General features: G+C 23.5%; 1 protein-coding gene across 2 annotated transcripts in view; it reads left to right on the top strand.

The window, feature by feature from the left end:
• LOC117181401 (alpha-ketoglutarate-dependent dioxygenase alkB homolog 4) overlaps positions 1 to 13,286 on the top strand; it is a 47,965-nt gene extending 34,679 nt beyond the window's left edge. Inside the window, exon 5 of one of the 2 annotated variants that reach the window (XM_033374023.1) lies at positions 12,260 to 13,286. In XM_033374023.1, coding sequence (XP_033229914.1) covers positions 12,260 to 12,266 — 7 coding nt within the window. In that variant the 3' untranslated portion in view covers positions 12,267 to 13,286. The remainder of the gene's footprint in view (positions 1 to 12,259) is intronic. The other variant, XM_033374022.1, reaches the window with a different exon arrangement.
• Positions 13,287 to 13,367: the final 81 nt, after the last annotated feature.

Below are 13,367 nucleotides of genomic sequence, written 5' to 3' on the forward strand. Positions count from 1 at the left end.
ATATGACCTACATTTAAGTGAATAATCACTGAATGAAATAACCGGAAGTACGTCTCTAATTTTCAGTGAATTTTCACTGATTCGAATAAAGAGAGATTGATACTTACTCTTTTAAACAAAAAAAATAATTTTTTTTACATACTTTGGCCTGTAAGAAATCTAGAGATGTAGCAGCTTCACTATTGCTTTCATATTCATGCATCGTGTTATTTATTCTTTCTTCTAAAAGATTCTTGATTCCATTCTGCAAACTGTAGGCTGCAATTGCAGCTCCAAGTTCCATGATTAATACGAGAGAGAGGGAAACTGCAAACTTTTGAAAAGATTTTTATTCAATATAGAAAAAAAAAATCCTGAAGATTTAATCAAGGAATTAGCTACCAGAAATTTTGATTTACACGCGAATTCAAAGATTTTAAAGGATTAGAAACATTTCTTTATTCTAATAAATAAATAAATAAATATATATATATATATTTTTTTTTTTTGATTCCACTAGAATAATATTTATTTTAAAAAGTTAAAAAAAGTTTTACCTGAAACTTATTTAGTTTAAATAAGTGTAACACGCCATCAATTTGTATTTTTAAGAATATATTTTTTTTACTCAGTTAAAAATTTCGACTTTTTAAAAATCTATGTTAATCTAGCCGAATCCAAAAAAAGTACTTTTTCCATTAAAAAAGAATTCCTATATTGAGTGGGAATTTTTTCATTTTTGTACATATATATTACATTTCAAAAATCAGGGTGGCCACTGGCCCGGAAAACGGGAATGACTGGAAATTTTTTGAGACCGGGAAATGACTGAATTTTTTTTTTACCGGGAATTTTAGAAATTTGTAAAAAGAAAATCTATCCACGTTCGATTTCAAAAGTTTTTAAATAATTAGTTAAATTGTTATGTTTTTAAACTATGTTATTATTTAGTTTACAATGCGTAATTCAAAAATATTTTACATAATAATTTTACATTTAAAATTTTAATTTTCGAGCTTACATTTTTAATTTAAAGACTTTTTCAATGCTTTCTTAAAGACTTGAACAAATAAAAAATACAAGCTTTTATTGTTGCAAATTTTGGATAAAAAACATTTTCATTTAATAAATAAATCAATTTTTTTTAATTATCTGTAATTAATGAAAAGTGAACAAAAACTATTTGGACAAAACGATTTTAAATCAGTTTAAAATTTAAGAATTTTCAGATTTTAACATTAAAACTTAAACGGTTTCAATTTGAAAGTCTTAGTCTTTAAATAAATGTGAACGTGTGACTGAAAGTTTATAAACTATTTTAAACTTAAAAATAACTTTATAATAATATATTCTTAATTAAAGGATTAAAAAGAAATTTTTAGTATTGTTCCAGTCGAAAATATTCAATTTTTAATCCATTCAATTTGAAATTTTTAATTTAAAAAAATGATTAATTATTGAATATTCAGCAATATTTGAATTTTTTAAAGAAAAGTAAATTGAAACCAAACATTTAAAAGTAAAGAATCTTTAACTGAATTGTTTTACATAGAAAGCTTTGAATCTCTAGAATTTCGAAGAGCTTTTAAACTTTGAATTTTACAATTTTAATTGTTATATTTCAAAAATGCTTAATTTGTAAGAGAAATTAAAAAATTTTGATGTATAATTTACAAATAAATATTTGTAGAAAAAATTTGAGCAATTTCAATAGATATTTAGGAATTTTAAGAAGATTAAAAATCATCATGAAAATTTTAGAAAGTTTTCTTAAATTCTTCTAGAATCTTTTTTGACAATTTTCTTTAAATATTTGAAAAACTTTTTAAATATTCTCTTGAAATAATTTTTCGAAATGAAAAATTATTTTTAGTTTTCCTAGGAATCTTAAGAAAATGTTTTTATTCTCTTGAAGCCTTTAACAATTCTTGAACAGAATCTAATTTTTTTGTTTAAAATTTCAAGTTTTACATTAAGTTTGAATATTTTAAAAAATTTCAACATAGCTCTTAAAATTACTGAAATTTCGCCTACAAATAATAAATGTATAATTGTTATTTATGCATCAAAATTGTAAAGAATTTTTCTGAAATTTACAGGATTTTCTGAAAATTGTAGAAAAAATTTAATTAATTTTGACAGATATTTAGAAGTTATGAAAAATTTCCAAAATAGGTTTAAATTTAAAAAAATTTTAAACAACTTCTAGATTTCTCAAGATTTTGAAATAAAATTCTGAAGCTTTCCAAGGATGTTTAGACTATTTAAAAAGAAAATAATTGAATTTCTAATTTAAGAAGTGTTCAGTTAAAAAATTTTGAATTTTTCAATATATAATGTTTTTTGATTAAAATTTCTTAAAATTATATAATTTTGAAATTTCTTTTTATATTGAAAAAAGCTAGTACCTTCAATTTTATTACTAATAAACAAAAATTGTTTAGGTTCAAATTATTTACTGAACCTCAAAGCAAAATTGAAATTTGAATTAAGATATTAATTTTGAAATTTGGTTCTGTCATTTGTATTTAATTGTATGCGAATTCTAAAAGAATACAAAATTATCTGATAAATATTTGGCATACATTTTTAGGAAGTTGAAGACAAATTTTCTTTTTATCGATACTTCGCTTTGAGTATTTTAAACAACAAAGAAGGATTTTTTAATCAATATTATTTATTTATTCATTAAAAATACAATAATGCAATATTTGTATAAAAGAAATTTCTAAAAATGTTAATGTATTTTTTTCTAATTATTGTTTTAATTTCGTACTAAAATAATAGAAAAAATATTTCATTAGTGTATTTTTTATCAATAAATATGATTAACGAAAAAAAAACAATTTTTCAATTGTTTAAAAATCATTAATTGTCTATTTCGAATTTTTTTCTGGAATTTTACAGTGTCAGGGTATTTATTTTTGGGCATTTTGCAGTCACTTAAATGAAATTAGGACATTTATTAATTCAAAGGAATTAAAATAGTGCAAACAATTGAAATTAATTTCAATTCGGAATTAATTAAAGTTTGTTTAGGTTCCAATTATCTACTGCAATTTTTATTTTTATCATGCAATGAATTTTTAAATTTGAAGTAAATGAAAATAGGTATTTGCAAATTTTTATAAAAATTTAATATTTAAATAACAAAGCAAAAAAAAATATATATATACTTACCACTAAAACCATGCAAGTGCTTTCTTTGATGGCTCCACAACATCCAAAAAATGCGATTATGAAAACAAAAAATCCAACTACAATAAGAAGTGTTGCGGGTGAAAAATAACTCGTGTCCAGGAAACGGGAAAAGTCATCGTAAACTGCGTAAATTGTCGTTCCAACAGAAACAATCATCGCACCAGTCAACTATAAAAAAATTATTATTATTATTTTTTTAAATTACATTTTACCAATTATTTTCAAATAAATTTTGATCGGAGAAAAACAATCTTTTCTATTTCAAAATTCTTGAAAGTATAACTGAAATTTCACTGGGTGTACAGTAGAAAATCTCACTGAAATTTCAGTACTGTTTTATGGGAAAATGGCATTGAAATTTTAGGGATATTTTATCCTGAAAAATCAGTGAAAGGCTACCGAAATTTCAATTTGTTTCAGTAGAAAACTTCAGTAAAATGTCAGTAACTTGTACTGAAAAATCAGAAAATATCAATATTATTTTACTATTTTTTCCGTAGAAAATTTACTGAAGTTCCAGTAAGCGTCACTGAAATTTCAGTAAGTTTTTCTACTGAAATTTTGCTGATTTTTCATTAGAAAAGTCACTTAAATTTTAGTTTGAGTTTCTACTAAAAGTTAATGAATAGAAAGTGTCACTGAAATTTTAGGCACTTTATGTAGTGAAAAATCAGTAAAATAAGACTGAAATTTCAATAACTTTTTTACTATAAAATTGGCAATGAAAATTTTAGATATTTTTATACTGAGAAATGAGTGAAAGATTACTAAATTTCTTTTGCTTTTCATTACCACAAAATACTAAAGTTTCAGTAAGCATTACTGAAATTTCAGTATCTTTTTTTAATGAAAAATTATTAAGGCATTGCTCAAATTTCATTTAGGTTTTAGTAGAAAAAGTCACCAAAATTTTAGGGAAAATTTTATACTGAAAGAACCAGGAAAGGTGGCTGAAATTTCTCTCGTTGTTCATTAGAAAAAGTTACTAAAGTTTCGTTGGTTTTTCAAGTAGAAAATGTCATTGAAATTTTAGTGCCTTTTTCTACTAAATAACCAGTTGATTTTTTTGGTTTTTCAGTTTAAAATATCACTAAAAATTTAATATACTTTGTATACTGAAAAATCAGTCAAATATAATTGAAAAATACATCGTGTTTTCAGCTGAAAATGTAACTGAAAATGCAGTCATTTTATCTGATGAAAAATCAGTAAAATGACTGAAATTCGACTGGATTTTAATATAGAAAATGTAACTTAAATCTCAGTAACTTTTCTACTGAAAAATCGGTCAAAAACGACAGAAATTTCACTGCGGTTTCAAAATAAACGGTCACTGAAATTTCCGCAACTTTTTCTACTGAAAAATTAGTCGATTTTTCTGGTCTTTCAGTTTAAAATATCACAATAAATTTTATTCACTTTGTATAATGAAAAATCAGTCAAATATAATTGAAAAGTGCATTGTGTTTTCAGCTGAAAATGTAACTGAAATTGCAGTCATTTTATCTGATGAAAAATCAGTAAAAACGACTGAAATTTCACTGGGGTTTCAAAATGATCGGTCACTGAAATTTCCGTGACTTTTTCTACTGAAAAATCAGTCAAATATGCAAAAAATTCAACTGAGTTTTCAGTAAAAAATATCATTGAAATTTTAGAGGCCTTTTTCTACTAAAAAAATCAGTCGTTTTTTCTGGTTTTTCAGTTAAAAATATTACTACAAATTTCATTCACTTTGTATAATAAAAAATCAGTCAAATATAATTGAAAAATGCATTTTGTTTTCAGCTGAAAATGTAACTGAAATTGCAGTCATTTTATCTACTGAAAAATCAGTAAAAACGACTAATATTTAATTGGATTTTAATTTAGAAAATTCATCTGAAATTTCAGTAACTTTTTCTGCTGCAAAATAAGTCAAAAACGACAGAAATTTCACTGAGGTTTCAAAATGATTGGTCACTGAAATTTCTGTGACTTTTTCTACTGAAAAATCAGTCAAATATGCAAAAAATTCAACTGAGTTTTCAGTAAAAAATATCATTGAAATTTTAGAGGCCTTTTTCTACTAAAAAAATCAGTCGATTTTCCTGGTTTTCAGTTTAAAATGTCATTACAAATTTCATTTACTTTGTATACTGAAAAATCAGGAAAATAAAATTGAAAAATACATTGTGTTTTCAGCTGAAAATGTAATTGAAATTGCAGTCATTTTATCTATTGAAAATCAGTAAAACGAATGAAATTTAATTGGATTTTAATATAGAAAATTCATCTCAAATTTCAGTAATTTTTTCTACTGCAAAATCAGTTAAAAACGAGAGGCATTTCACTGAGGTTTAAAAATGATTGGTCCCTGAAATTTCTGTGACTTTTTCTACTGAATAATCAGTCAAATATGCAAAAAATTCAACTGAGTTTTCAGTAAAAAATATCATTGAAATTTCAGTGTCTTTTTCTACTGAAAAAATAGTTAAATATTACTAAAATTTTACATTTTCAGCCATCGAGCAGGCTTTTTATAATTGAATTCTCTTAAGTTTTTCTATATTTGAAATTTTTTAATGTTTTGCATTTTAAATTTGACATTTCATTTTTAAGCTTTTCTGAGTATGGGAATTAAATATGAATGATTTTTTCATTTTATTTATACTGTTGAATTAAACTTCGAAGAAATCAATCGAAAATATCAAATTAAAAAATATTGTTTTCTATTATTAAGAACTTAATTTTTTGTTCTCTTTTTTATTCTCTTTTAATCTCTCGTGCCATCTTATCTAACTGATAAATTTCTGATTGTCATTGAATACCATGTGACCTCCTTTCCGACATTTGCTTTATTTATACCAGAAAAAAATTAACCGAAAATTGTTTTTATTTTTGTTTTTTGCAATAAAGATTCCGATTTTCTTTACTCTTTTTATTTTTTTTTAAATTTCCAATAATTTCGTAGGCAAATTTGAATGTTTTTTGTTAAAGAAAAATATATATTTTGATACATTCTGAATTTAGTTTCTTAAATTGTAATATCTTGTGTTGTGATAAATTTAAAGTATTTTCTTGGAAGTTGTTGAATTGAAAAAAAAATTTTATAAATAATGATTTTAGTTGAATACCATCTTATTATCCTGTTACGTTTCACTTACGATAGTTAAAGCGCGACCCGATTTCGTTGATTAGCGACACGATAACGTAGCCTCTCAAACATATCATTTTTATTAATAATTTTATCATCTGAATTATATTTACTGGCAATTAGAATCTTAAAAACTAATGAGAAATAAATAAATAATTTTAATAATTTTTTCGAAGATGTTTCGAATATTAGGATCAGAAATTTTATAATTTGTTGAATTAAAAATGTCGAAATCTCGAAAGTTAAGATTCATTCGAACAAATATATTCTTTTTTTTTTTTTTTTTTGAAAAAAAATATTTGTCTGAATGAATCGTAAAATTTCAAGATTTCGAAATTCGTAATGAAATAAATCAATTTTTTTAAATTGTTTAAAAATAATATATCGAAATATCAACTAACGGATGGATTACTTCAAAAGAATTTGTTATGATAAGGAACCAATTTTTTAAGTCTACAATAAAAATGTTTGTTTATATGAGGAAACTTTCCGGAAAAAAGTTACAAATAGTAAAAATATGGCCCAATGTTTTCATCATTTTCTGTTTGCTGTTATCATCGGCAAAAACAAAATAACGTCATCTCTAAAGATATTTTTTATCAAATTCTTCGAATATTACATTATTAAATCGAATCAATTTGATTACAAATTGATTAATCTGAGCGATCTAAAACTTTTTTTTGTAATCGTCAAAAATCTACATTAACATTTTTTTTCGAATCTTTCGAAAACTTCTAAATATCTTTTGAATCATTTTAATTTTGTTTCTAAAAAATTTCAAAAGTTCTGCAAAATTAAAAAAAAAAACTGCTTTAAAATATTCCAGATTCCTTTTTCTAGTTTTTTTTTTTAATTTTCTTGTAACCCTTACAAAAATCTGCGTGTTGTTTTAAATTATTTGAACAATTTTCAAATAAAAAATTTTGTTTGAATCTTACTAAAACTTCTAAATATGTTTTTCAAAAATTCGCTTTTTCCTAAAATCCTGTAAAATTAAACAAATTTCCATAAAATGTTCCATATTTCTTTTCGAAATTTTTTAAAATCATTTGAAATTATTTACCATTTTCTCAGGAAGCTTGCGAACATTTTTTTATTCTCCTGTAACCTTTTAAAATTCTACTTTTTGTTTTAAATTTTTGGAAATTTTATCAAGTTTTAAATTATTTTTAAATCTTGAAAATTTTTAGATTTATTCTAAAATTGTAAAATATTGCAAAATTGAAATGTTTTCGAAATTTTAGGAGATAATTTTAAACCTTTTGAAATCTTTTTAAAAATAAGAAATCATCTGTATTTTCCACAGGAATATATTGTTTAAATTGCCTTAAAATATTACAGGTCCCTTTTCAAAAATTTGCAAAATTTTTTTAGATATTTTAAAATATTCTCTTAAAAATAATTTTTCAAAATCATTTTAAATATGCCTAGGAATCTTCAAAAAAATTGTAAACAAAATAAATGACTTGAAATGTTTTCAAACGAAAAATTTTGCTTGAATCTTTCCACAATTTCTAAATATCTTTCATTTCTGCTATTAAACCTGCAAGATAAAAAAAATCGTCTTCAAATATTTCAGATTTTTTTTTACAATCTTTCATATCCTTGGGAATATTTTAAAATCTTTTCAAATACTCTTTTAAAAATAAATATTTAAAATCAAACATAATTTAAGATTTTTCCAGGAACCTTCGAAGATTTTTTTTATTCTTGTGTAACCCTTGAAAAATGTTACATTTAGGTTTAATCTATTAAAAATGTTTTAAAGTTTTAAATTATTTTTGAATCTTGTCAAAACTTTTAGAATTTGTTCTAAAATTATACAATCTTGCAAAATAGAAAATTATTCGAAATTTTACGAAATAATTTAAAGTGTTTTGAAATCTTTTTTAGTTTTCTCTTAAAATTTATTTATCACAATAAATTATTTAAAATTTTCCCAGAAATCTTAAGAAAACTATTTTAATCTCTTGAAACCCTTTAAAATTCTTAAAAAGTTTCTTTTTCGAAATCGACAAAAATTTACATTATGTTTTCAATTTTTTTAAAATCTTCTCTAAGTATAAATTATTTTCTAATCTTTTCGAAACTGCTAAATTTCTTTTGAAGTATTTCAAAATTTTCTTAAACTTTTTTAAAAACCTGCAAAATCAAAACAAGACAAAAAATTTAAAATATTCCACATTCTTTGCATATATTTTTAAATCTTGAGAACTGAAAATTAATCTTTTAGAATAAAATAAAATTAAATTAAAATTTTCCGGAAATTTTCTTGTCGATACCGGTAATTTTTTTGTTGCCGATTCCCATAATTTTTTATCGTTAACGTTATAAAAACAATAAAAAATTAAATAAAAAGCACAAAACTATCTTCTACCAAAAAAATAAATCTCATGACTATAACTCGACAAACTTCGATATTTAGAACGCGACCTACTTTCGTTGATTATATACACAAGAAATAAACACATATTTTTTATGATTCATATCTCCAATTAAAATCTTCGTTAATATTTAGAAACAAGTAAATGTAACAAAAAAATTTTGTAAATCCATCTAAATATGAATTAACGTAAAGAATATTAAAAACAATATTTTAAATTATTATTTTTTAATATTTTTTTCAGAATCTAATTAAATAATTTATATAAATATTTACACATAATTACCGATGTATTATTTATTAATATTCATTCTGGAATTTAAATATATCTAAAGCTGCTGAATCATATGAATACTAAATTATTAAAAAAAAAAGAAATTGTATTAAAAATTGCAGAACACGTCCTGACAATTTTGTCAAATCTGGATAAGAATTTTCTGATAATGACCAACATATTAATTATTTATTAATATTTTTTTAGGATTTTATGCTTTATTGTCTTAAAAAAAATTCTTTTGTACCCTACATTCTTTTTGTACCTTTTAAAAATCTGCGTTTTTGTTTTAAATTATTAATAATGTTTTAATATTCAAAATTATTTTAAAATTTAGCATAAATCTTACAAACAAATTTTTTATTCTCTAACCTTTTAAAAATTTTCAATCTTGTAAAAACTTCGAGATTTATTCTAAAATTTTACAGTCTCGAAAAATTGAATTTTTTGGGAATTTTAGGAAATAATTTGAAATGTTTTGGAACATTTTTCAATTTTCTCTTAAAATTCATTTTCCAAAATAAGAAATTATCCGAATTTTCGACAGAAATGTTAATTTCTTGAATCCTTTCAACATTTTTAAAAAGATTTTTTTTCGAATCTTTAAAAATCTACATTTAAAAAAATTTTGTTTACCCCTCCTCAAGATTTAAATGATTTTCGAATCTTTTCAAAACGTTTCAAAATTTTTTAAAATTATGATTTTTATAAATTATTATATCATTCAGTGTGAAATGCTTAATTCGAAAATATTTCACTTTAAAAATGTTCCATTTTAGGTTTTTAATTTTTAAGCGTATATTTTAATTTAAAGGATTTTAAAATGCAGTTTTAAAGGTTAAAAAAATTAGAAGTTTTTAAAATCGAAGATTTTTTTAATAAAAAGAAAGGTGGCCGCCGGACCGAGAATTTTACGAATTTTTAGAAGAAGTTTTAAAGATTTAAACAATTAAAAATTGAAAGCATTTAAAGTTGAAAATTTTTGATAAAAAACAGTTTTATTCTATTAACTGGAAATATAAATAAATAAATTATTTTTAAAATGGATCTGTACTCTAAGTACAGAAATCTGAACAATAATTGATTTGACCAAACAATTCGAGCCCCGTTTAAAATTTGAGAATTTCCAGAATTGAAATTAATATATCTTTTATTCCGACAATTTTATTTTTAAATAAAAATTTTCATGATTTATCAATAATATATTTTTAATGCAGAGTATCAGGTCTTCCTTTATATTATTTTTTATATTAAATTTGATTTTAAAATATATAATAATAAGATAATAATAATAAAATGTACAATAAATCCATAATAATATAGTCATAATTAAAGGTTTTTATTAAATTAAAAATATTGTAAGTCTAAATTATTTAATTTTTATACCATTTAATTTGAAATTTTTTAATGGAGAAAAAGAATTAGTATTTAATATTTAGCATAATTTCATTGTCCATTTAAGACGAGTAAATTTAAACCAAATATTTAAAAGAAAACAATTTGAAACTGAATTGTTTTACATAGAAAGCCTTGAATCTTCAGATTTTAGAAGAACTTTTAAACTTTTAGCGTTACAATTAAACACTTATTATTTGTAGAAAAAATTTGAGTAATTTTAAGAGATATTTAGAAGTTTTGAAAAGATGTAAAATATATAAAAACTTGAAATTATTTCAAGTACATTAAACGAAGTGTGTTAAATTTTTTTTCAGTTCTTCTAAATATATTTAAAAATCAATCGAAATTCTCCTACAATTTTTGAAAACCCTGCTAATTAAAAAATCCGTAAATCTTGTATAATTTTTCAAAGTCAAAAATCATTTTCAATTTTCCTAAGAATCTTAAAAAAAAATTTATTCGCTTAAAGTCTTTCAAAATTCTTTTAAAAAAATTTAATTTTTCGTTTAAAATCTGGAAAAAATCGACATTTTATTTAATTTTTTAGTTTAAATTTGCCGGATCTTCTAAAAGTTGTAGAAAGGAATTCAATTCGTTTTGAAATATATTTAAAAGTTCCGACCATTTGGTACGTGTAAATTTTTGAGCATTTGAATACACCATTTTTGAATTGAAAAACTTTTAAATATAATTTTAAATGTTTGGAATTCAAGGGTTTCCACTTTGAATGCTCTAATTTGTTGTTTAGTGTTTATTACTTTATTTGGAAAAATGTTTAGAATATAGTTTGATTTAAAAAATTTTATTGGCCGTGAAAAATGTATGCGAACCGGAAAATGACCGGGAATTTTTTTCTTCGATTAAAACGGCCACCCTGAGAATTGATTATTTATTAATATTTTCTCAGAATCTGATGATTTACTAATTTATATAAATATTTACTCATAATAACCGATGTATTGCTACTTATTATTTTCTTCTAAAATCTAAATATAGGAACATGTCCTAGCTACTGAATCATAATATGAATACTAAATTATTAAAAAGAATTAATTTTATTATAAATTGATGAACTCATCCCGACAATTTTGACAAATCTAGAAAAGAATCTTCGGGTGGCCGACATATTATTTATTATTTAATAATATTGTTTTTCTGAATCTAAAGATAGAAACTTTTCCAAGCTGCTGAATCATATGCATACGAAGTTATTAGAAAGAATCAATTTGATTAGAAATTGATAAACTCTTTCTGAAAATTTGCACTAATCCGGATAAGAATCTTCTGACAATGGTCAATATATTATTGATTATTTATTAATTTAGATAAATATTTACTAATAATTATCGTGGTTTTAAAACTTACTATTATTTTTGTCTAAAAGCTAAAGATAGAAATTTAGTCAAGCTGCTGAATCATAATGTGAATACCATATTATTAAAAAGAATTAATTTTATTATAAATTGATGAACTCATCCCGACAATTTTCACAAATCTAGAAAAAAATCTTTGGATGGCCGACATATTATTTATTATTTAATAATATTGTTTTTCTGAATCTAAAGATAGAAACTTTTCCAAGCTGCTGAATCATATGCATACGAAGTTATTAGAAAGAATCAATTTGATTAGAAATTGATAAACTCTTTCTGAAAATTTGCACTAATCCAGATAAGAATCTTCTGACAATGGTCAATATATTATTGATTATTTATTAATTTAGATAAATATTTACTAATAATTATCGTGGTTTTAAAACTTATTATTATTTTTGTCTAAAATCTAACGATAGAAATTTAGTCAAGCTGCTGAATCATAATGTGAATACCATATTATTAAAAAGAATCAATTTGATTAAAAATTGATGAACTCATCCTGACAATTTCAGGATCTGAAAATCCGAAATTATCCAACCTGCTGAATCACATATGCAAGATCTACGTAGTAAATGAGAGAGAGTGAAAAAAAGGAGGATTGTGAAATTGTACAGACCACAAAAAGTGCGTTGACAGCGCAGAGAAGGTACTTGATGAGGCGAAGGCCCAGGTCTAGGTGTGTGACCGCCATCCTCTCCTGGGAAATTCGACAGGCACTAGGTCCACTCGACGAAAATCGAAAATTTGAGTACCAGCTTGAATAACTCTGACAATGGCGAACGTTATTAGAATTTATCAGGTAGGTGTGCGCTGCGCTCTTATCTCCACCGATAATGAAGAACGATAAGAAAAACCAGCAACTCTTGCAGGTGGTTTCAATTGTGCACAGAGTCTTTTTGTGCTGATATATAGGAACTTGTCACGTTGTGTTGTGTCGTGGCTTGACATTGATTCCCCTTCCATTCTGAGACCTTCTTGAATCAACAAATGGATGTCTTCACTACGCGATAGACTTTTTCGGATTCCACAAATCGTTTTAATTTCTTAAAGAAGTTTGGAAAAGAAAAATAAGGTTTTTATTGGCAATAGAAAAATCTATTTATTTTAAAAAGTAATAGAGAATACATATTTTCAAATCAGAGATTATCTTCTGCTCTCATTTAGGATAGACATTTTTTGTTTAATTCAAAAACTGATACAAATTATTTGTGTTTGAAATTTTCATTATTTGCAGATATTTCTCAATCTCATTTCTTTTTCACTTTTCTCATTAAAATTAAAAAAAAAGTAGACTGTAAGAAGTTTTTTGGGGTTTCTCCGTAAAGTTATAGTGTCTAGTGCCCTGAAAATTCTTGAAAACCTGGAAAAGTTCTTGAGTTTTGTTGATGGTCCTGGAATTTGTATGCCTTAAAAGAAAAAAGAGGTTTTTGAACTTTCTCGCCGCTGAACCCTTTTTTTGACAGTTTTCATCTAATTTCTATTTTTTTTTTGCAAGTAAAAAAATATTTATTTTATCACGGTGTTATGCGCAAAAGAACGTTTAGATATTTTTAAAAAGTAACCGAATTGCTGTTAGGCAATTCGGTGTTTCTTTATTGACTTTATTATACAATTATTGTC

This window comes from Belonocnema kinseyi, chromosome 10, assembly GCF_010883055.1.
Source record: "Belonocnema kinseyi isolate 2016_QV_RU_SX_M_011 chromosome 10, B_treatae_v1, whole genome shotgun sequence".
Classification (NCBI taxonomy): domain Eukaryota; kingdom Metazoa; phylum Arthropoda; class Insecta; order Hymenoptera; family Cynipidae; genus Belonocnema; species Belonocnema kinseyi.